Raw genomic sequence first — 25257 nt, 5'->3', positions numbered from 1 at the left:
GAAAGCTGCTGAGGCCAAGATGGATGGGGTGTGACTGCAGAAGACTGGGGGCTGGGAGGACCCACTGTTAGCGAGCTGGGTGGAGAGTGTTCACACTGCATTGGTTTCCATATGTTTCCATGTGTCTAGGCTGCAGGTCAAGGGAGGGAAACAGCACCTGTTTTGTTCTTGGAGAGTTCTCCCAACCCCTGCCCTTCCAGCACCCACTCTGAGGTTAGCAAACAAATCTCCCTCCTGTGTGCCCCAGATATTTTTCAAATTGCTGTTTCTATGCAGTATCTTCACACTTACCTTTTTGAAAGCCGGCAATCAGCTTCCTATCCCCCTCTGGATCTCCAAGGATAAGCCCACTGATTTTAAATTTTTAAATTTTTAAAAAGATTTATTTACTTTAAGGAGAGAGAACACACAAGCAGGAGGGGCAGAGGGGGAAGGAGAGAATATTTCAAGCAGACTCCATGCTGAGTATAGAGTCGGACATGGAGCTTGAGCTTACAACCCTGACATCATGACCTGAGCTGAAACCAAGAGTCCGATACTTAACCTACTGGGCCACCCAAGTGAGCCCACTGATTTTTAAAGTTCCAGATATTAATCCCTGCTGATTACAAGAACTCACAAAGTTAATCCCCTCTGATTTTCAAAGCAAAATGTTGTAGGGATTTGTCTTCCCAGTGTAGGTCCACTGTGCTTTGAGTGCCTGGTGTGAGTTATGCTCCTCTCCTCTCTCCATGCCTACATCATCCCTCCAGTCCACAATCAGATACCTGGGGTCAGTCTGGCTCCTGATCGAGTCTCCACCCTTCCTACCCTTTTCCATATGACTTCTCTCTACATTTCTATGGCCTCTTAAGTCTCCATAATGTTAAAGGTTTTAATTAACCGGGAAGATATAAAAATCTAAATTTATATGTATATAATAAATAGCATAACATCAAAATATATAAAGCAAAGGATGACATGACAAAGAAATTAAAATCATAGTGAGGTATCTGCACACACCTCTCTCAATAAATGATAAACCAGTCAGACTCACAAACTTGGTAAATGTGTGGGAGAGTTGAACAATACAATTGAATAGAGAAACCTAATAAACATAGAAGATTGCCCCCAACACCTACAGATTACCCATTCTTTTCAAGGATACACAGGTCTTTTAAGCAAAATGATGATGTGTTAAGCTATAAGGCAAGTCTTGGCAAATTTCAAAGATTTAAATCATACATAGTGTGTTCTCAGACCATAGCACAATTAAGATAAAAACCAACAAGATAATCATGAAATTGCTATGTTTTTGAAATTCAAAAATAGCTTCTAAAGGAGTGCTTTACTTTGCTCAAGGAAAAATGAGAGTTTTAGAAAACTTGTTTTGGGTGCGGGGCAGCTCACCTGCAGCCCCATGGTGTGTCTCAGCATCGCGGTGCAGAAACTGGCCGACTGGGACTCACCAAGGGCAAGTTGAGAAAGTGCAACTCGTTCTGTCCCTTTGATAGACTTTCCTGTTTCTGTGCCAGTGTCTTGTTATTCACATATTTTAGTTTTGTAGCGTGTTCTGACAGCAGGCGGGGTGAATTCTCTTTTATTCCTCTCTTTCCTCCAAATTATCAAGGCCATTCTTGCACATCTTCTTTCAGAACCGTAAGATCAGGTTGTCATGCTCCAGCCTGTTTTTTGAAAAAAATTGTTCCAGAAACATTATAATTAGCCAACTTCATTCACATCTGTTGGGGTTGGGAAGATTCTAACAAGGGAAATGGTGAGGCCTGGCCTAATGGAGGTGGGGTGTAGAGAGAGGGCACAGGGAGATGCTGTAGAGTTGTTCTGATGGGAAGACTTCACAGGTCAAATGGTCAAGGAGTTTGGGAGGATTGTGAAGTAACTGGCATTATTCTCTTTGATGACCCACTGCCCACAGCTGGAAGCCCCACCTGACTGCTGTGCACACCTTCAGCTGAGCAGCAGCTTACCCAACAAAGAGAAAACAAGACTTACGATTCCTGAGCTGTGGTTCTTCCTCTCTCTTTTTACGTTTTATTTTTTGAGTCTAAATCATGTTTTTGGTTTGTTAGAGGACATGAAATCAATCTTTTGATTTTCCTTGTATACAAGCAAATGAGTAGCCAATAATTATACCCTTTTGAGTTATTACTTGACAGACCATTATAGCTTTAAAATACTGCTATATTTTTAGCTGGAGCTAGTAATTGTTTTCATTAAAATTATTTTAGTTATGTAAATAACCATTGGAAAATATCTTCCTTTATGTAATATATAACAAGAAGTGAACAAGATTTAAATAAAGAAAAGCAGTAACATTTTCCCAAGGAATATAAAAAGAGACCAGAATAAATGGGAAAACATATTACAGTCTGTGGCTAAAATTAGACACTCAGATGTTGGTGAGGATATAGAAAAAGGGAAACCCTCTTACGCTGTTGGTGGGAGTGCAAGCTGGTGCAGCCACTCTGGAAGACAGCATGGAGGTTCCTCAACAATTTGAAAATAGAGCTACCCTATGACCTAGCAATTGCACTACTAGGGATTTACCCTAAAAGATACAAATGTAGTGGTCTACAAATTACACTACAAATGTAGTGTAATTCTAAGGGGCACTTGCACACCAGTGTTTACAGCAGCAATGTCCACAATAGCCAAACTATGGAAAGAGCCCAGATGTCCATCGGCAGATGAATGGATAAAGAAGATGTATTGTGTATATACAACAGAATATATATCTCAACCATCAAAAAAAATGAAATCCTAACCATTTGAATGATGTGGATGGAAGTAGAGGGTATTATGCTAAGTGAAATAAGTCAATCAGAGAAAGGCAGTTATCATATGATTTCACTTATAGGTGGAACTTAAGAAAAAAAGAGAGGATCATAGGGGAAGGGAGGGGAAAATATAATAAGATGAGCTCAGAGAAGTGAAAAATCATAAGAGACTCTTAACTATAGGAAACAAACTGAGGGTTGCTGGAGGGGGGATGGGCGGGGAAGAGGGTAACTGGCTGACAGGCATTAAGGAGGGCACGTGATGTAATGAGCACTGGGTGTGGTATGCAACTGATGCATCCCTGACCTCTCCTTCCGAAACCAATAATACACTATATGTTAATTAATTGAATTTAAATAAGATAAATTTTTTAAAAAAATTATGTTCTACAACATTCTATGTTGTACCAATCTCTAAATCCAGTGAAATCTCAAAATCTAAAAATTCATTGAGGGCCCCAACAAATCAATTATAAAAATGTAAACAATGTAATAGAAAAATTTACAAAAGATATGAATAGGAAATTCTCTAACAAAATACAAAAATGGCTAATAAAAAATGAAAAGAAGCTTAGATTCATTAATAGGGATTAACAAGATACATATACAAAGGGTCATTTGCAGAATTATTATCATTTTAAGAATTTGAAGAAATGAGTATCAATTGTGAAATAGTTAAATGTATTACAGTTGATCACATTAAATTTTTTTTTTTTTAAGATTTTGTTTATTTATTTGACAGAGATCACAAGTAGGCAGAGAGGCAGGCAGAGAGAGCGGAAAAGCAGGCTCCCTGCCGAGCAGAAAACCCAACCTGGGGCTTGATCCCAGGGCCCTGAGATCATAACCTGAGCTGAAGGCAGAGGGTTTAATCCACTCAGCCACCCAGGCGCCCCAAAATGGTGGTTTTAAAAAAATGAGACAGATCTGTATTTATTGATCCAGAAAGACCTGTAATGCATATTTTTAGGGGAATCAAGTTGCAAGAACTACAGTATTATCACTTTTATGTTAAAATAACACAGCATGTAATCGTGTGTGTGTGTGTAATTCTAAGGAAGAAGATCTGGAGAGCTTACATTGTTGAGCTTACATAGGGAGCAGACAAGGTAGGGGCAGGCAGATTATGGGATCCTCCACTTCTTACTTAATACGCTTCTGTATAACTTACATGTGTTACTACAAGAATGCACTTCTGTATTTGTTATATAATTAGGAAAACAAATATTGGTATGCATAACACAGACTAACTTGACTTTAATATTTTTTAATATTCTTTTCCAGTTTTATTTAATATTTCTTTTTATCTGCTAGTTTGTATCTTCATGGATATGCATTTCTCATATTGCTACATGTTAAAATAATTCTTGTGCCTCTGTAATATTCCATATTCTGAATGAACCATAACCTCAAGTCTTCTGTTGTTGAACATTAACCAATCAATCTTATGAAGAATACCATCCACCTTACTTTCCCCATGGTTTTGAATTCTTTCCTTGGGATGGAATTCTTGAAGTTGGACTGCTGAATGGAAGGATATGAACCACTGTGCGCTGGATAGCATCTTCTCAGTCTTCCAGTGAAAGCACAAGCGCCTGTCACATATGGACAGTTTTCCATGCTCTATTTGCATATGGGGACTCCCACTTATTCTTAGTGTTAATTCGCTTCCCACTCTCTTGCATGCAAATTGTAGTCATTAACTATTTTTCTTCTAAAAGAAGAAATACTTTAATTTAAATAAATTTAATTACTTTAATTTATTTACACAGAAATAATTTAATTTAAATAAATAATTTAAATTCAAAGAAATACTTTAATTTAAAAATTTAATACTTTTAAGTTGATCATATTTTCTAAAACAACAACAACAACAAAAACCTTAAAAATATGCAGTACCTTTATGTATTAACCTAATGGAAGAAAGAAAACAGAACTCTGCCTCCTGTTACGCTTATGTATTATTTTAGCAGTTGAAAATCAGAGCGAAGTTGCCCAATAAAATAGGTAACCTCGATTGTTAGAACATGTATTTTCCTCTGCGGACTCTATAAACCTATTTTAATTTGAATGCAGAAAACGTGCCCTGAGTAGTCTTAATTTTCCGGTGTTGGTGCCCATCCCTCTGTGGTCCCCAGAACAAGCAGGCCTTGTAGGTGCTTCCAGAAACCGCAGTGAGCGATGCTGTCAATAGGTGGCGCAAGAGGACCAGCTCACAGCCCTGGGCCCGCTCCAGGGGACCCCCTTTCTGAGCTCTGGAGGTTGCTAAATCCTTTACAAGAGAGCCTCGTGAAGTGCATGCAGTCTTCCCTGCTTTCAAATCAAGAAGAAAGATTAAAAAACATTTCAGTGGGAGAAAAAGTAAAATTAAAAACGCTATTTCCTATCTCACCCAGGCATCCTTCACCCACAATTTGGTTTCCATCCATAGGAACTGAGCCCAGTTCCCTGGCTTTCCCCAGGTAGTGCATTTCCTCCATCCTGGAATATTTACTCAGATAATTCCTCAGGGGCCTCGGGGGTGCTGTCAGCTCTGGCCTTCACCACTGGACGTGCACACTCCCGACTGACGGTGGGGGACCCTGCTCTCTTTGGCTCCGAGGTCTCCCACTATCAGGGCAGGCATGGGCACTCTGAGTGTGGTCCCTCTCAGAGACAAATTCTCCTCCAGGTAAGTGTTCAGGTAAAGATTGACTCAGACCCACAGGTCCAGGAACAAATGTTTATTTTCTGAGAAAGTCGTCTCAAATTTTAAGAAGGAAAAGAGATTTTCCTAACTTGCCAAATAGTGGAGTTCAAACTTGGCTTTATTGGTCAGAACAATGTTACCTCCTGTCTTGGACATCATCACCTGGCACCCCCGTCCTGCCCTTCTTTGCATGTTGGCCTCTCTGAGCCAGCGTGGATGAGGGAAGAGCCACCTGTCTGCGACCTTTCCCTTTTAATGAACCCTCCCTCCAGCACGTGGAAACCAGGCTCCCTTAACTCTGAAATGTCATCTTGTAAGGATTAGGCGTTTAGGTTTCTCTTCAGCCTCGCTTTATGGGAGGTTGAGAAGTTGGTACTTTACTCTCCCGTTTACGTGAAAAACCAAGATGGGAGGATTGTGTTGCTCAGCGGTAGCTGCAGATATCACACGATTGAAGGTGTGGTCTGGGTGAGAGCAGCCCGTGTGCTGATAACAGTCTGATCCTCACAGAAGGATGGCCCCACCCAATAACTGAATAAAGAAGGGAGTTCTTCCTTTTCGAGGCACTGATCTACCCAATCTGGACCCGTGAAGACTTTGTCTCCATTAAAACAACATTTATAGGGCTGATCATTTCAGTGGCTGTAACTGACTCAAGTAAATGGGACCTTGTCAGCAGCAAAAACTTTAATTTCTCCCTTTTGCATGACATAACCATAGGACCAGGGTGAATTTTCCTCCACAAAATAGGTCAGGGAAATTCTTATAAGGCCGGGCAATGAAGCGATGTTTCCAGGGGCCTCAGGCCAATATTTCTCCAGAAAAAATGGAACCATCAGCAGCCTCACAGGCCAGGAACAAACATTGCCCTCTGGGTAGACAGACGTTATTAAGGATGCAGTTCAACCAGACATTTGATACACAGCGACCAGAGAGAGCATTTCTGACTACTGTGGCCCTGAGTCCCAGCTGCCTGACCTCTGCAGCTGCTCAGGGGCAGCTCTGTGGAACTGGAAGTGAATTCTGGAAAGGGCACGTGGCTGAGAATCTTGATTCCTGTCGTCATGTCATCACCGCGTAGTTTCTACCAAGTGTTGACAAAGCCCGACAGGTTATTCTTCAATAACATCACCCAAGGAATATGGTTCTTGTATTCCTGCTCCCAAAGAGAACCATTTGGAACTTAAGCCCTTTCGGAAACTGACTCTTCCCATCAAGAGAAGAAAACTCATTCTCCTCTCCCATCAGTGACGCAGGGCAGAAGAGACAACTTAAAGATTTAGGAGAAAGGGCAGTGCTACAAAACCGGGCAAATAAAGGAAGAAATCCTTCCCAGATCAAACTTCATCTTAGGCTGACAGTTTGCAAAGCTCATTAGAGAAAGCAAGAACTCCTTTGGCATATAATTGCAGAACACTCTGAACTTACAGTGCTGTACCACAGGGAAGCATGTTCTTTGATGACCAGTCAGGTAGTTCTAGCATTTATCAGACTCAGCCCCCGGCAGAGTACTCTGGGCACAGAGGAGGCAGGGACGGCATAACCAGAGAACCACAGAAACCCCAGCAGAGCAGAGTTCACGCTTGTCCCCACACTCAGCCACGGGTCTTTATCAACTGATACTGGAAGCGAAGGAGTGATCCACATCAGAAATTCACAGCACCACGTGCGGTTTTTTGTACGTAGTGTTCGGTCGCTGCGGAGAAACCTGTATCCAGCTCTTGTTTCCGAGCGTGGTTTCAGCTGTCCTCCACTCCCACGCTAGTTCCTTGAGGCTGGTGAGTTGTGAAAGCCTTGGTGGTAGGGAAGAGAGGACTCCTCTAGGGGCATCCGCCCAGCCCTGAGATGAGCTTCGGAGGTAGGGCAGGTGCGGTGAGCAGTGGCTACCATCTTCTTCTCTCCTTCCCTAATGCCATGTGTCCCATTTCTTTGGCACTCCTCCCTCCAGCCCCTTCTAGCTTCCACTGAGCTTTTTCTCTCTTTGCTTCTGGGCAGACCCCAACCATCCTCAACTCTTACCTTCTGGGCACGTGCAGCATCTTTAATCACCCCCAGCCCCATCTTCCCAGACCACGAGCACCTGCCCAGAGGGCCCACCATTTTATGGCCCTTTGTCTGTCTCTTCTTTGTGTCTATAGGCTCTGGAGGTCAGGGATTGTATATCCCTGTGGTCCTACTGCGTCATACAGTGTCATTTTCAGTTACTACTTAATAGTAACAACAGTTACCATTTATGGAACTCTGTGAAGGGTCAGGCACTCCCTGAAACATGCAACATACTTTGCTTCTTTGGAGATATAAGGAAGGTTTTCCTCTCTCTCTTTTACCAACAAGGAAACCAAGGCCCCAGAAGCTAGGTAACTAACCTGCCCAAGGTCACACCATCTGCTTGGATCCGGAAACTGGAACTTGACTCTTCTTGCATAGGGAGCCCTGGTCCTAACTCATCAGGTGTGGCGTTGATGGTCGATGGACAGGAGGCCTGTGGCATCTCTCAGTGCCTCGGTGCTTCTCTTTCCTGCGCCCTCTGTCTCAGTATCATGCAGGGGTCAAGGGAGGTGCTCCAAGTGATCTCACGGGGGCACCAGGACCTTTGCAAGGGTTGATGGCTGGCATGTACTCTGGGGCCCTGGGAATGTGTTTCCAGCTCACAAGCCTCTTTCGGGGAGGAATTGGGGCAGATGATTGAACAACTATTCTCTTCCCATCTGCCTTCTCCCCACAGAGGATTTTTTTTTTTTTTTAATTTTCTTATAACTGTCTGGGTTTAAGGAAACCTGTAGATATTTCCCTTCTCCAGCTGCAGCAAGAACGGCCTGGATGTTTCAGATTCTTGGGCTTCTTAGAGATGGGTCATGTCAACAATGCTGTCCTCTTCGGGTATTAAGTAGTATTAAAGATTTTTAGTCAGAGGCTCTTCCTGCCATATGGCGAGGTTGAAATATGACCCATCGTAGTGCCTTCTAAACGACAAATGTAAGATAACAGGAATACTGAAGCGTAAATTATCATCATTAAAGACTAATCATTTATCCAGGGCTTCTGTTGGCTTTCTGTCAATATGCTCAGTTTTTAATAAGCATTGTCTCATTTAGTCACCAAAACCAATCCCCGTAAGGCAGGTATTGACTGGGGACTCCTGGGGGGCTCAGTCAGTTGAGTGGCTGACTCTCGGTTTCAGCTCAGGTGATCTTGCGGGTCCTGGGATGGAGCCCGGCATTAGGCTCCCTGCTCAATGGGGAGTCTCCTTTTCCCTCTGCCTCTGCCCTTCCCTCACTCTGGCTCGTGCTCTCTCAAATAAACAAACAAACAAACAAATAAATAAATAAATAAATCTTCGGGGGAAAAACGCCACACAAGTACTTACTAACTGTACAACGTAGAGTAAGTAGCTCACTGGGCTTCCATGCACCAGTCTGCAACATGGGGGGAGCATTAGTACCTGCCTCATACTGTTATAATGATGCTGCGATTAAGTACCCACATAGAGGGGTTGGCCCAGTGCCCAAGATGAAGCGTAAGCTCAAGCCTTCTGTGCCCTCATTCCCATTTTACAGCTCAGGAATCCGAGCCCCGGAGACACTTGCCCAAGTTCACAGAGTGGGATCCAAACCCAAACCTCAAACGGACATCTTTTATCCACTCTGCCATACTGCCTTGCTTAGTTAACCACTGGCTCAGTTAAATAAGTTAATTATTTTACGATGTCTTTTGTCCCCTCTCTCTAAGTGTCTGGAAATGAACTCAACTGGTGAGGGCCCAGGGCCTCAAAGATCAGGGTCAGTTGATGCATCCCTCAGAGGCCATCCTGCAGCCCACACAAGGATGCAGGATGGCGGGGCTGAGGGATGGATGCGTGGGTGAATCCACACATGTCCATCACCACTATCGGAAGAAAGCCTAGCTCCAGTGAGAGGGACCCCGAGTCCTCGTTTGCCCTTGCTGGTCTGGATTTGTTACTGTCTCCCTGGCTTCATTAGTAACAGCACGCTCTCATTCTCAAACAGTGTTGGTTTCGACCATCAGTTATGTGGCTGTCCTACCAGAGTGTGTCATCTCAGCAAACAAAGGGCAGTGTGCTCTCATCATCTTGGGGTGCCTTGCCTCTGTTCAGACTGACCACAGCCATGCCTTGTCCAGCTGGATTTTTTCCCTGCCACTTCTTGCCACTTGCTCTAAACTGCATACCTCCATATCTCCCCAGCTACTTTTGCTGTCAGATTCTTGGTGGTGGCCTGGTGTTTAGGGAGGGTAAATGGTGTCTGCATCCTGGATCCACCACACGCTTGTCACTTCCTTTCTGTAAGATCTAGTTCCTCCTCCGCAGAGGGGGGCATGAGGCCAGGCCTTGCGAGGGTGTTATAGTGGGGTGCTCGGTAGCTCTTCGCTGCCTGCGAGTCATATGAGTCAAAAAGAGATGATGGGCTGGTCCGGCTAAAAAGACGGATGCTCTTCCTGGTTTTATCACAGTTATCCCTGCCAGGCACCAACATCCCACCTGAAGCATGTTGAAGGATGCTGGGACCACAGTACAGAAGGTCTTCATAGAGTATTTCATTCCTCAGCTGAAGGCTGATATTCCAAGTCTGGGGCAGGCAACCTACTGATATGAATTGTGAGCTGCCGTGCCTGCCCCCTGCCCAGACCTGGAATTCAAGTCCTGATTTTTTTTTTTTTTAAGATTTTATTTATTCATTTGACAGACAGATCACAAGTAGGCAGAGAGGCAGGCGGTGGGGGAGGGGAAGCAGGCTCCCCACTGAGCAGAGAGCCCATTGCGGGGCTCGATCCCAGGACCCTGAGATCATGACCCGAGCTGAAGGCAGAGGCTCAACCCACTGAGCCACTCAGGTGCCCCTCAAGTCCCGATTTTTGCAAGGTGTTGAATTTTTCTCAGCTCCTAAGAAGATACTGTTAACCTCTCAGAGTATCTGGGTTGCCCCCTCGCAACTCAAGGAGCCCTCATGCAGTGTCCCTCACCCCAACTTGGTTTCCTAGTATGGTGCACCTGACTCTAGACTTGTCTTTGCAATCTCTGCTATGCCTCATCTTTCGGGGAGCTGCTCTTTGCTTGGCATGATTGCAGAGGTCTGAAAATCAAGCATAAATGTGGTGGACAGATGCTGGTTTTGTCTTCCCATTACCCATCCTCCCCTCTCTTGGTAAGAGCACTTGTGTTGTCTCTGCAGAACCACACACCCCCCCAGTCTTTGGGTGGGGCTGACCCGTCTTCTCCACTCCAGCCACGTGTGCATGACAGAGGCCTCATCAGTCAGAGCCACAGTGACTGGTTCATGGAGACTCCATGACTCGACTTAAGCCAATGAGAAGCAGTCCTGAGATTTTTGCTGGGCTGGTAGGGCAAGAAGTGCTCCTTCCTCTGGGGTTAGGAGGACAGTAGAGAGTTACTGCAGGCCGGCTTTGCCACCTAAAAATGCAGCAAGCACAGAGAAATCTCAAAGCTGGCGATGGCAAGTACATTTAGGATGACATCGCTCTGGCACCCGATCGAGCTGTGCTTGAAGTCCATCCACCCTGATTACTGAGCCAGTTAAATCCTCTTTTATGCTCACACCATTTTGAATGAAGTTTCCATTGCTTCCAAACCCAGAAAGTCCTGGTTAATGTTACAGGGAAATGTGTTCTCTCTCTTGAAAGGGTTACATTTTAACAATAGACTTGTCTTCAGCCCGAAGAAATGAACTGGTGCGGTAGGATTTCAGTCATTGGTGTCAACCGAGGTGGCTAGAATGTTCTGCAGTGGGGTCAGGAACTAGGGACTCTCAGACTCTGCCCCTACCAGGGACTGTCCTGTCTCCCTGGCATTGAGACTGACCCACCTCAAAGAACGGCCCCTGTCAGCCCAAGAGAGAGCTCCTTGGCTGTCGGAGGCCTGGGGTAACAGCCAGTCCCGTGTGATCTCTCCCTGTGAGAACGCATCTCACCGCAAGCCACACAGATCGCTCCTCCTTGTAATCAGCAGCACAACCCCCACAGGCAAATTAGGAGCATTACTCTGTGAGGATCCGCTGAGGGGGCAGCTTGGCCTAGAAGTGTCCTCTCTCACGCTCCCTCCTCTTCCCGGCGTTCCCATGTTTAGCATTCAGACAGGCGGCCAGACTTGGCAGGAAGAGTCTATTTTTCTGAAAGTTAAAACTGCTTTCTCAGCTGGCCGCGGGGGAGCGGACAGTAAAGAAGAGCCGGTCACACACCAGACCAACCTTCTTGTCTTTCTTTTTTTCTCTCTGTAAATAAGAGTGGCTGTCCTTGTTTTCTCTGAAAGAAGATCACTTTCTGCAGGCAGACACGGGGCTCCTCACAGCCCCTCTCGGTGGGTGGGACCCAAGGCTGAGGAACAAAATCCAGTCTCCGAGGAGCACAAGAATTCTTTTTACACGGACATCAGTTCCCTCCATTAATGGCTCACAAATGAGTTCAGACTCTTTTTTTTTTTTTTTTTTAAATCTGTGAGATTGTTTTAAATTGAGCTCCAGAAACAGGCCCTCAGAGCAGGATTCATGTGGAAGTCATTTATTAAGGAAATGCTTCCAGGGGAAGCCAGCGAGGAAGGGGAGGCCAGACAGAGAAGGGGGAGAACCCATGCAAACCCCCACCCTCAGCCTGACACCCCCAGGGGAGAACTGGGTGGGGGTAGGTTGTGCCTCAGAGTGTGTCTCCATGTAGGGCAAGGATGCTGCGCTGTCAGACCCCCTCATGGGTGGCTGGCAGTCCCAAGTTGTAGCTGGCCCTGGAGGAAGCTAAGACAAAGACTTCCAAGCCCTTCTGGCCCTCTGTGCTTATGAGCAGAATGACTCTGTAGATCCAAGGCAGTTAGGAACCAAAACACAAAGCAGGGGTCGAGGGGGCAAGCCACACACAGATATGGTAAAAGGACACTAGGTATCTGGGATGGGCACCAACAGTGCTCAGTAAAGACTTAACACAAAACACCACAAACTGTGACTGGGCTCCCCCTTCTGGGGAAGAGTAATGAGCCATGAAGAAGCCCTGTCATTGAGAACTACCACTATTCTCTCCACTCCCCGCCCTGCTACCCCAACACCCACATGCACACAACCCAGCCTTTCACAGCTGACTTCACTTGCCTCCATGACCACGACCCAGTCAAGAAGATTCTTTCTGCTGAGATTTTGGTCTGGAGACTGAGAGAATCATTTTTAGTCTGGCTGTTGGCCTGGACTGGCGTGGTGTAGACTTAGAAGTGGGGTCGCCACTGTGGGGTGTGGCCAGGCTTGGACGTAGACCCAGTGAAGCCAAGAAAACCGACCCACAGGGAGAAAGAGGAATATATAACCAGATTAATAGCTAATAAATATTAAGGGCTGGCTCTGCCCCAGGCACTGTTTCCACATGGATGAGCTCATCTGATCCTCAGCACAACCTCATGGAGTGGGAACTCTCGCTGTTCTCATCCGAGTCCAGGGCACTCATGTCTCAGGCGCCTTGAGTAAAGGTCACGTAGCTTGAAGAGGGGCAGTCAGGATTCAGTCCTCTGGTTTAACTCAACAGTCAGGCGCTGCCCAAGGCCAGGAAGGCAGCTGAGCCCTCAGAAACCCAGGTTAGACTCTGTGGCAAGCGAGGGCCAGACAGAGGAGGGGTCATAGCTGCCCCGGGTTTCCGGGATATCCTCTCCCGCACACACCCGCTGGAAACGTTTGTCCCACCGACTTATAATAACCACGTTCCACTTGCTTTAAAAAAACACAATGTTCAGGTTACGTTTATGGTGATTGCTATTGCTTGCAAGGAAAAGACTCTTAGGGAGGACCCCTGCTCTTGATGAAAAGAGAGAAAAACCTGAAGTTTATTTTCAGCTCTTTCCAGTTCCAGAAGTTTCCTGTCCTCATGCCTCAGTTTGGGTCATAAAGATTTGGGAGGTCTTGGGGGGTCATAAAGATAGATTGATTTATAGAGCATGAGTGGGGGGAGGGGCAGAGGGAGAGAGAGAATCTCAAGCAGAGTCCCTGCTGAGCCCGGAGCCCAACATGGGGCTCCATCCCACGACCATGAGAGCATGACCTGAGCCAAGTTCAAGAGTGGAGCACTCAATCGGGTGAGCCACTCAGGTGCTCCCACTCTTGCCCTCTTGGGTATCATAAAGGAAATTTTCAACTTTTCATGCCTTGTGGGCTCCCAGGGAAGCTCTACTTTAATATTCACCAAGGTCAGACTGACGGAGCTAAACCTCAAAGTGTGGACTCTATTTCTGCCCTGCACATACTTGTGCATCTGCTTCGTTAAAAAAGAAAAGAAAAGAAAGAAAGAAAGAACCGAAAGGACCCTTCCAAACACAAAGATAAGAAAAACAAATCTCCCTGGTTCCCATAAGATTAAGGTCATAGAGTCTTGCACATACTAAAAACATAAGATAAAGTCTGTCACTTTCTGGAATGTCTTTTGTCCTAATGATTTGTAACTCTTAGTGTTAAATATATATATGTATACACACACACACACACACACACACACACACACACACACATATGTATATATATATAACCCCAGATCAAATATTCCTTCCCCAGAGCACGCTCTTCTTTGTGAAGATCGTATATCCTAGGCAGCTGTCCTAACTTGGGCTCAGATAAAACTCTTTTCCTTTCTCTTTAAAAATTTTAAAAATGTTGGTTCATTTTGTGTCGACAGGTGTTGGAACAGGCAGTGGCTGGACAATGCCACGTTACCAGCTGGGGAGACGTCCGCTTTGCACCCTCTGATTTTGAAGGTAAACCTATCCCTAGGAGAGAACGTCCCCCAGGGGATGAGGCCTTTCAGGTGGAGGCGGGATAAGCGAGAGACAGTGAGGAGCCCGAAACTCTAGGAATTGTGGAAGAAACTATGCCCTGTGTTTTGATTAGGGCAGACCTTATTTTCTGGCCTTATTTTCTTACTCCAGCTATGAGAAGAGCCAGCTGAGGTGCTCTGTGTCCAACAGGAGAACCCAAGCGACCTACACAGTGGAAGAGAAAATAGCACAAGCCTGACAGCTTTGTTTATAGTTAAGAAGATTCTGTCTCCTGTAATAGTCACATTCTATAGCCAGAATAACAAAGTTTCTATTGCAAGCCCATATTACAGACTTTTTATAGAGGACCAAACCAAATCTTATTTTAAACTACTGACTAGTAGGGGTGCCTGGGTGGCTCAGTGGGTTAAAGCCTCTGCCTTCAGCTCAGGTCACAATCCCAGGGTCCTGGGATCAAGCCCCACATCGGGCTCTCTGCTCAGCAGGGACCTGCTTTCTCTCTCTGCCTGCCTCTCTGCCTACTTGTGATCTCTGTCTATCAAATAAATAAATAAAATCTTAAAAAAAAAAACACCCTACTGACTAGTAAAGGGAACTTATGATGGTAAGAAATGGAATCTATACAGATTTAAATTCGATGAAGAACTTCTTTCCTTCTCTGTTGCCACTTTGTTTATAATGCTCCTTAAATGTAATGTGTACATACTATAATACACAGAGACATATATAGTAAAAATGTATACTGGAATGGAAATCTTCGAATCTTGTTTATATTTCCTGAGCCAGAAATTTTCAACAAAGCATTTACATTCTTCAAAAAGTTACACTAACAAACTATTCAACCCTTGACATCAAAGATAACCCTCGACATCGTAGCTTCTATTTCTGTAGATTCGGTGTGAAAACATAGGTCTAAAATCTCTGATTTCCAGAGTTAACCTGACAAAGTCAACGCCTTAGCAGAAGATCCCCTACACAGGACAGTATGGATATAAAACAAAAGTGGAAAGACATGTTTCTGTCAACTGTCTTAACCACAGAAGGTGGGAGTGTATCCCAACTGGATTCCGCTCTCTCTGATGCCATAACAGAGAGCTGCAGGCCTTCAGGGCAAGCGCTCTCCCAGAGCCTGGACACGGCCTCTGATTTCCTTCCAATGCGAGCATTCTAGAAAGCTACTATTAAGCTATGGGTGATGGCATCCTTGTTACCATCTGTACCAGTCTATGGGTTTGGGGGTTGCAATTGCAGGATCCTCTGGCTAATTTATGCAAGAAGAGTGTTGGGTACAGTAACAGACAGCTCATAACATCATCGGGAGAACGCAAGGTGCGCTGTCTGAACTCAGAAGCACAGGCCAGTTAATGGAACTGGGTGGGGACCAGAAGCATCAAGCCTTCGCCATGATCAGGAAGCTGCTGAGTCGACCAGCTGCCCTACCCCTCCTTGCTTGGGGAGAAGACGAACAATGGGCTTGCCGCACAGTCCTCTCTCCTGACCAGAGGCCGACAACTTGCTTTGCCCGCTTGCTCCTCCCAGACTCACATCGGATCTCCTGCTTGACGGGCAGGTGAGTCTGCAGAATCGTGGCACTGGTCACCCTCCCGGAGCCGGAAGGCACGCTGGGAGAGGGAGCGATATGGACTGAGCTCACCTGCAGTGCTCATTTCAGGATGAACTTACAGCATCGGGTTTTGAAAGAAAGCACAGGATTATAAGAAAGAACTGTAAGATACAGAAATTGGAGTGTGGCAGTGTTCACCACAGCTGGCCAGGAGAGAAGGGGCCTGATGAGACAGTTGGCCAGGTCTCTCCAGAAGTAAACCCTAAAACGAAGAGAGAGAGAGACTCTGAGCAATCAGCCACCATAGTTCACCCGGGACTGGGGGGTGCCCAGGACATAAGACCAGCCGTGCTCACATCTGGCAAACCAGGAGGAACAAGTTATCCTAACTCCAGGACACTGACCATTGACATCAACCAACTCACTCACTGGCTCAGATTTTTCTCTCACCCAGCAAATGTCTGATGATAATGAAGCCTTCTGGGTATGTAGAATAAAGCTCCCAAATCATTCGCCACAATGTCTACCATGTGCTACTCACTCAATAAATGCTTTTTTTTTTTTTTTTTAAATATTTTCAAAGTTTCACTTTTAAGTATCTTGACCAGTTAACCCAAAGCTCTCCTTTCATCAGTTTCTCTTCCTCTCTGTACAGGAATGGATTTCCTGTCTCATTTCTATTTTTCTGTTGAGGTTTTGCTGAGTGTGAGGTAGTGCCCAGAGACCGGTCTCCCGAGTGCCTTACTTCTCCGTTAGGCCCTGGTCCTCAACACCCCACCCTGGGACAGGACAACCCCATGAAGGCTGCTTCCCGCCCTCTCTGAGACGCCCAGGGGCAGTTTCTGGGCCTTGGAGATACCACCGTCCTTTGGCGTCCTTGCGTGGCCACACCCTGTGGCGTCACGGAGCATCTGTGATACCCCTTTGTCAAGCCTCCTGTGGTGAAGGGAGGAAGCATGAGATCTCTGAGGAGGAGGAGGAGGCAGGACACCCAGGGGTGAGGGAGGCCCTCACACGCCAGAACAAGTCCCCTTCTTTCAGGACTAGAAGGTCCTGTCCTGCCCCCACTGTGGAGCCTCCCCGAACCTGCCCTTCAGGCTGCATTCCGCCCCAGACCTTCCCTCCTTCTTTTGCCACCTGTCGTGTCCTCCTGCAGCCTAGAGCTCATGCGTCTTTGGCCGGCCATACCTTTCTCCTCATTCCTCTCCCCCTCTTGGTATCCTCCAGTCTTCCAAGGCTTAGCTCAGATGCGGCCGCCTCCCCAGACCTGCTTTGGCTTTTCCCTTCCTGTCAGGATCATTTCATCATCTGGGCTCCCAACTGACTCTGTGGGACTCCTCCAACACCGACCCTGTGGGATCTGGCCATACGGTTATTTGTGAATCTGCATTCTTCAGAGGATTTTAAGCTCTCCAAGCCAAATCCGTGTTTTATTCATCTTCATATACTCAGTGCCTACAACAATTAAAAAAAAACCTGAATGGTATGAACCTAGTGAAGAAAACACGTCAGAGCTACTTGGGTGAGCTCCTCCGGCAGGTGGGACAGACGCCTGTGAGTCCAGGACCCTCGGCAGAGACGTCCAGGGGGGCCACCCCTCCCTGTTATTTTCTTTTTTTTTTTTTTTTTTTTTTTTTTTAAAGTTTTTATTTATTTATTTGACAGAAATCACAAGTGGGCAGAGAGAGAGAGAGGAGGAAGCAGGCTCCCCGCTGAGCAGAGAGAGCCCGACGCAGGACTCGATCCCGGGACCCCGAGATCATGACCCGAGCTGAAGGCAGCGGCTTAACCCACTGAGCCACCCAGGCGCCCCCCGGTTATTTTCGATAAGGAAAACATCTCTTCCCTCCCTGTCCTAAAAGTATATACAAATATACATGACCCCCATCTGGTAAATATCCCTCTGGGAACAAGCCGTGTAAAAGTTTTGAGACTCTTATTTCATGGCACCATTTTATGAGACTGACGCGCTGCCTACTGCGCTAAGGAGGCAGGTTCATGGCACCATTTTAAAACACAGTCCTTGTTATGCTGTTGGCTCACACATGAAATGGAATGTTCCAGACATTGCTAAGAAATGCGTGTATTTCGTATGTGAGAAGCCTGATTTGTAACGACTTGTGCACGTGGAGAGTCCCCAGCTGTGTGCCAGAACAACAGGGTGTTACGATTGCCTCAGGAACGAACTGGTTTGGGGGCACTGATGAGACACTTCTGTCCTTTGCGTGGCTGCTTCCCCTTCCGTGAAGTGAGGCGTGGGGCAGTGACATCTCGGTCTCTCCGGCTCTGGAGTTCTGGGAGGTTCCGATTCTTCGATCACTTCAGGGTGAAAGGAGAGACGCTACCTTCAGATCATGGCATCTTTGACCCCTTCTCTTCTGACAAGGCTGAGAAGGGTACAGCCCCACTAACACTGCGATCGAAGAAGACTTGGAAGTTGATCACTCAGTATAATAAGGAAATACTTGTCCTCTTCATCTTGAGGATCCCCAAAGGAAGCTGCCGCAAAGGGGACACAGACCCTGCCCGAATGCTTTTCTTCCCTCCCATCGGGCTGCCGGAGGAGCTGAGACAACGGCCGCCTCACTCTCATTCCCCTGGGGAGGCCATGGATGTCGGTCACTCTGCGCATAATCGATTATGGTGAAACTAAAAATATCTGGGCCCTTCATTACAGGAGAAAATAAGACTCTCCTTTGGTGAGGCCTGGCAGCAGTTGTCAGTTTAGAGGGCTTGGGGACAGACATGGGGTCGCTACTCAGCGAGCTCATACCTGAGTGATTCCTGTATTTCTTTCCCTGGGCGCCACCCCGGACTCCGCCTCCTAAAGCTTCAGCTCCAGGCACAGGCACTTTCCTGTCTTGCGCCCCTCTCCCAGGGGGTGAACATCTTCATCACCAGTCTCTTCCTGTCCACTCTCATGGAAACAGTTAGCTCGTGAGGTTAGGGAATTTGGATTTTATCCCAAGAGTCCTCCACCTTCCCCAAGGGCTTTCAGTGGTGGCGGTATGTGGTCATTCCAGGATTTTCAAAGGATGGCTCTTTTTTTCTTTCTTTCTTTCTTTTTTTTTTTTTTAATTTATTTGACAGAGATCACAAGTAGGCAAAGAGGCAGGCAGAGAGAGATGAAGGAAAGCAGGCTCCCTGCTGAGCAGAGAGCCCGGTGTGGGGCTCGATCCCAGGACTCTGGGATCATGACCTGAGCCGAAAGCAGAGGCTTTAACCCATGGAGCCACCCAGGTGCCCCAAGGATGGCTCTTTTGACCAGCAAGTGGATTGGCGTAGGCAGCCAAAATGGGACACAAAGCCGCTAAGGTAGTTTGTGTGACAGGTGACGGTGGCTTGGGCCAGGACAGGGACCGTGAGGATGGCTAGGGAGCAGATCGGAGAGGTGACTGGGAGGGAGAAGAACCCCTGAACGTGGGGCATGAGGAGCAGAGAGCAAGCAGGAGCGCCCAGCTCGCTGGCTGCAGCAACTGCATGGGAGGTGGAGCTGCTCACGGAGACAGAAGGGCTTTGGAGAAGCCACTGTGAGGGAGGAAGGGGAGAGGGAGAGAGGACAGTGATGGGCTGGAAGGGGCGAGAAGAGCGCACGGAAAAGGCAGGCACTGGCCTCGCTTTAGCCTCATGCTTCTCTCTCAGAGGCCAGCTCACAATTCTGTCTCTGCTCCATAAAAACCATCCCCCAGCAATGTTCTAGGCCTCCAAGCTCCTGTGAAATCAGGTGTCAGCAGCCGTGAAGAACCTTGTATTGAGGTTAGGGGATGGGCTGGATGAAGGCACAGCCAGGATCCATCCATCCAGTCCTGCTGTGCCAACTTCTACGTGTCACAACTTCTCGAGCCTTGGTTTCATCTTTTCTAAAAGGACATGTTTGGACGTGATGTTGTCTAAGAAGGTTCTCTGAGAGTTGTCAAATGTTCTGATTCTTTATTACTCCATAATTCTCTTTCCCAAATGCTGCGTATTTCAAAAACGGACTGGAAGCACCGCCCATCAGAAGCACTCACGATGTAACGCGCAGCGTGGGGTTACACAGCAGTGCTTTTTAATTACTCGGTCTGAAGAGTTAACAGAGGCTGCAGTTATACTCAGAGCCAGGTTGTCTGAATTCAAATCTCATTTCAGTCACTTGCTGGGCATGTGATCACGGCAAATCACTGAACTTCTCGGGCCTCAGTTTCTCCATCTGCAAAACGGGCTCAGGATTATTATGACAGTATTATGGATTAATACATGTGAGGCACCATATGTATTCGATAATTATTATCTAGAGCAACCATTCTTAGCCTTCACTTTATTATCTACTCATGAACAAGAACATGGGGGAAATGAAATAAAAGCACATATCTCCTTAAAGCATACAACGCAAAGCCTGTTTCTTGGTGTTTTCATTCCATGAGTGTGGGTAGACAGCCAGCCGGAGAGCCACAGCAAGGACCCGGCTCCCACTCCCGTTCCAGTTTTCAGAGAACAAGCTGAACCCTCTGTCCTTTGCATGTTCTTTTGTGGCAGGAGAGAAACCAATTTAGTGCTGTGCTATTCTTTCCTCCTGGTGTTTGATAAGCTTTTATTTAAAAATAATACCAAGTTTTCCCTTAGTGGTTTGCTTTAAAAGTAGCACAATGTGCTTTGTCTCCGTGCTTTCCATCCTCCACAGAGTCCTTGAAGGTTTCTTTCTCCCCAGGACAGTTTTCAAGTAGAAATAAACATGCTGGCGTGCTTTCTCCCGAAGCTAACATCTCGTTTCCATTTATTGCAAATGAGTTGAAGGGAAAAATATGAAGAAAGGATCTCATAATTATGCTTCCTCCCTCCATGTTCTTTTAAACACGTTGCTCCTAGCAGAATCTCTGTGTTTGCCATGAAATTCTGCAGCTTATGGAAATTTAATAGCAACATGGGCCCAGAGAAGAGTCAAAATTGATATTCCATGCTTAGCATGAATGAGAATGTTCCTTGGGAGGAGAACATTCCAGGCGTGCAAGGGTATGTGCTTAATGGAGGAAAATGTGAGACTCCAAGAAGTCAGAAGAAGGAACCATATGGTGCGAGCTGTGGGTCCAGAGAATGGCCAGTGAGAAGAAAGAATGAGAAAGCATGGCAGCCAGTCCTCTGCTTCTTGTTCTGGTCCCCTCCCCAGCCCCCAGTCTCTCTGTGATTATAATGAGCAAACAGGCCAAATAGGCATTGAAATGCACTACAGAAGAGGAAATGCAAACTTTTCAACTGCCTTATATCCGGGACCTAACTCTACTTTTCTGCTCCCTCTGGCCTGCTGTTCTCCCTCAGCTGCTGCTGTAAATTATGTGCATCAGAAAAGCAGTGACTCATGCAGCAGAGGCTTGAGGAAATGTGTGGCTTAATGAGGAAGAGAGAAGGTCTGATGCTGATTGCAAAAAAAAAAAAAAAAAAAAGAAGAAGAAGAAGAGGAAAACGCTTCATTTGGTATCACATACTATAGGCTCAAGTTCATTGCGAGCACAGACTTTGAAGGGGCCAGAGTGAACCAAGGTGGCGGAAGGGAGCATCGTCTGTGAGCTTCCTCTTCTCTCTTTGCCTTGTGGTGGCCTCCTGATCTGATTTATGGCAGGTGCCATGTAGAGCAGGACTGTGTTGCTGGGAGTAATGGGGCAGGGGGTCTCCGGAGCAGACCAGATGGTGAGAACATCCATTCCTAGGCCCTCATCGAATACGGGGGTTTCTTCTACTTCCTGCATCATTCCAGGGGACTGTGTCCATTTGCAACAGCCAATACAACCTTCTCAGTGGCTACCATCCTTAGATTCCATCCTGATCTTGGTCTTTTCCACTCTCTACTCCAGAAAACGAAGCTTGAGAGGCAGGCACAGTCAGGATCCCGAGGTGGTTGTCTCACCCGACTGAGCCCCATGGGACCGTGAATTGCCAAGTCACTACATTTGGTATAAAGGCCCCCCCACCCCGCCCCGCCAGGTGGAGGTTTTTCAGGCTAACAAAGATCACTCGGAAATAGATTCAAGGACTCTGAGCAGCCCCTAGAAGCTGGCAAAGGCAAGGAACAGAGTCTCCCCTGGGGCCCTGCAGACACCCCGCTGTCAGTCAGCTGCGACCCCACCTCAGACTTTGGCCTCCCCAGCTGTGAGGTAAGACGTTTGTGTTTCATGCCACTACCTTGGTGGCAATTTGTGATAGCAGCCCTGGGAAATGAATACTCTGGAGTCTTGATATAAGGGAGCCCAGACCCCCTCGCTGGGCAGATCAGGCACCGAAGGCCTGGAGGAGTTTGCCGATGTGGGTGAAATTTGCTTTGCTGGTCAACAGGAGCCGCTGACGAGGAGCAATTTCTTTATTTTGAACCCAGTTCTAAGCCCTTGGCGTGTGTCCCGTTGTGACATCAGCAGAACCACAAGGCAGCGGCTGTGTTCTTACCCCCACTGGCAGATGAAGACACTGAGGCCCAGTGATGTCAAAGGCAGGAGGCGAGTCAGCAGGCTACCAAGAGTTTGGAATTGACTTTACCCCTGCTTTACTAGTGAGCTCCTGGGGGAACGTTCCAATACCTGCCAACCCCCAGAGTTATTTAACTTTATCTCATTTCATCGCACCAACCCTGGGAGGGCTGTAGGTTCTCTCCCTTCTGAGCTGAAACCAGCAAGGCACAGGGACATTAGTGACGCCCATCTGCCCCCCGACTCCCACCTCTCAGCAGCTCCCTATCCCCCTGCTGTGGCCCGGGGGGATACACAGTAGAGACACGACATGTTTTCTGCCTTCAGCCAGATGCTGGATTCTCTTGGGCTACATTCGGGGATTGGAGTTGTCACTTTTTTCCAGTTGGGACCTCATGGCAAGACTGTCCCTAAGGCTTTGATCAAGAGCTGTTGGCTGTCTGGAGCAGGGGGGCATTGCGTAGGACAGAACAACCCATCATGAGCGTATCCTCTCTCTCTGCAATGTCTGTAGAAGGCGGTTTGGGGACCTGGGGTCCTGTGTCCAAGAGGTTTTTATAACCAATAGAGTCTTGAGTTAGACTGTACATTTATTCAGGGTAGTGGAGACCGGGGAGGCAGAATGCCCCAGCCACTCCTTAATGTCACCAATTTCTCAGGCAAAACACAGTCTGCGGCAGCCCGGGGAGAGGGACTACACAGCACCTGTCACCGAGAAGCAGCCTCGCTATTCGGACACACAGTCAGTCAAACAAACGAACAAGCAAGAGCTTTAACCGACGAGGGCCATCTGGTCGCTGGCCAGAGTGTGAGGTGCGCAGGGGGTGTGGGGGCTGGCCCCATCGTGTGACTTCAGGAATGCATCACAGGAAAATGAGATTTCAAAGTGGGTGGGTGAGGAAGGAGTGTGGTCCTTGATGGAGAGAAAAGTGTGGGGAGAGACATGGGCCATCAGGTTCAAGCAAGCCTATTTGAGGACCGTGAATCAAGCAGGTTCACTGGCATAAACGACTCATGGGGGCACCAACAAGTTTTTAGGTTGGTTGTCACTGAACCATTCATTCACTCAACAAATATGCATTGTTCCCCCGCTCTGTGCCAGGTGCTAGGGACCCAGCAGTGAAGAAATCACGTGCCCTAAAACGTGAGGGCCATTGCCCTGATTTCGGCTCCAGCCATCCTGCCCCGCGTTCCTGGCAGCCAAGCTCTGGTCTTCAGTCCCGCCTGCGGAGAGGGATTCCCATTTCAGGCCATTCTTCCTGCAGACACGTACACCTGCCCTCCCCCAGCCAGCGCCCAGCTCCGCTGACGTGCAGCCGACACAGGAGCTCCGCTAGAATAAATTACCGCCCCATCATCTTCATGCATAAAACATGGCCCCGGAGGCCTGGAGAGGCTCGGCCCCACAGCCCCGCGCGGCAGCTGCCTTCGGGCCGGTGGGGAGTTTCGGGAAGGAAAGGAAAAGCAAGTTGTAAGATAAAAGAAGTCAACGGAAGCCTCAGACACAAAAAAAGAGAAGAGGGGTGGGGTTTTTTTGGTTTGAGTTTTTCCTTTTTTTAAAAAAATTTTTATGCACTTGGACTTGTCTTCTGTGTTGCTGGGTGCCCTTTTGCTCCCGCCATGAGAGGGTTTTAGAAGGCTCACCTTGGGACCATGGTTCTTCCTTCTCGATTGCACTGGATCCGAAGCAGGCCATGGAGGGACCGGATCCGGAGGCGACAGCTCAACCGTGAGTGTCCCAAGGGTGTGGCCTGCACCCCTCCTGGCGACCGGCCTGCCTTCTCCAAGTTTCCCTTACGTGCTGCTACCTGCCCCCTTCTCCGGCGTCCTGGGCCCCTCTCCTGAGGCCTTCCTTCTCCTCTTCTCTCTCTTCCTGTTTGCTTCCTGCAGCTCAATCCCGATGAGGGGTAACAAAATACTCTGTTTCAAGTAGCATGCGAGAGAGGGCCCCTTTCTGCATCTAGATGGAAAATACAGATAAATATTTATACTAGTCAAGGAGTTGTGTGAACTGGAACTTTCGTTTATTCCAGGATGGGTGGGGGTGGGGAGAATATGCAGCGTCTGAATGGAACAGCCATGTAGCTAGAGTGGGTGAAACTCGAGGGAGACACACTTCCTTTAAAGCACCAGTCGTCTGCTTCTTACATGATCAGACTCATGCGGAGGTTCCCCTTGAGTTGACAGGAACGCTACCCAAAAGGGAGATTTCAGTGTTGAGGTCATCTGAGAAGGAAAAAACATTCCAAATGTATGCAGACCATTACCCACCAATAGGCAACATATTGGTGTGTGTCTGTTGCTGGAAAGAGTAACTTAAGTCAGATGTCAGCAAATTCAGTCAGTGGGGCTAGGCCACAGAAGCAAATAAATGAGCAAGAGCACTCTTTTCACAGAGGTGAGGAACAGCTCCCTTTCTTTTTTGTCCTAAGAAAAGCAATGGTGAAGCCACGCTGACAAGCTACAACTGAATCGTGGTCTCGGCCTGAGGAGGCAACAAGGAGTGGTGGGGTCTGTGGTAAAAGGGAGAAGCATGTGTACTCCCACAGAAAAATAGTCACTGTTTGATATCATCAGATTGCTTTCATGAGAAATGGAGTTCCAAGTTGTCAGGTTTCCTGACTTTTCCAGAAAAGCAAAAACATGTTAGTTTTTAAGTCAGATCTCTCACGTCTAAACCCTGGCAGTGAACCCTTTACATGCTAAATAGCCAGTAGGATGCTCAGGTACAGAAGGGGACTGCTGTGGGCCACTGAGCCCCAGTGTAAGGGCTCCCATCACGTGGGGTTACTTAAGTCTAGTTAGACGTTGGCGAGACTCACGTGAGGAAGCCCCGGTGAAGACAGTTAAGAGGAAGGAGTGGTTTAGGAACATAAAAAAACACGGTGGCGGCCTACTAGCGCAAGGGGCCAAGCTCAGCTGGTTGGGTTCAAACGGCACCCCACATACAAGCAGTTGCCCCCGGTGAAGTCTTTAGTACAATTAAGGAGCCGTTAGCAATTTTCTGGAGGCTTTCCCTTCTTACTCAT

General features: G+C 47.3%; 1 protein-coding gene across 5 annotated transcripts in view; it reads left to right on the top strand.

The window, feature by feature from the left end:
- Positions 1-25257, top strand: part of RIPOR2 (RHO family interacting cell polarization regulator 2) — a 275758-nt gene that overhangs the window by 38675 nt on the left and 211826 nt on the right. For 3 of the 5 annotated variants that reach the window (XM_059399567.1, XM_059399573.1, XM_059399572.1), the window contains exon 1: positions 23446-23957. The exons of 1 other annotated variant lie outside the window; for it this stretch is intronic. In XM_059399567.1, the coding sequence (XP_059255550.1) occupies positions 23882-23957 (76 nt within the window). In that variant the 5' untranslated portion in view covers positions 23446-23881. Of the gene's footprint in view, positions 1-14133; positions 14213-23445; positions 23958-25257 lie in introns of those variants that run through there. One more of the 5 variants, XM_059399569.1, reaches the window with a different exon arrangement.

This window comes from Mustela nigripes, chromosome 5 (assembly GCF_022355385.1).
Source record: "Mustela nigripes isolate SB6536 chromosome 5, MUSNIG.SB6536, whole genome shotgun sequence".
Lineage (NCBI taxonomy): Eukaryota > Metazoa > Chordata > Mammalia > Carnivora > Mustelidae > Mustela > Mustela nigripes.
This window is presented reverse-complemented; position numbering and strand designations above follow the sequence as displayed.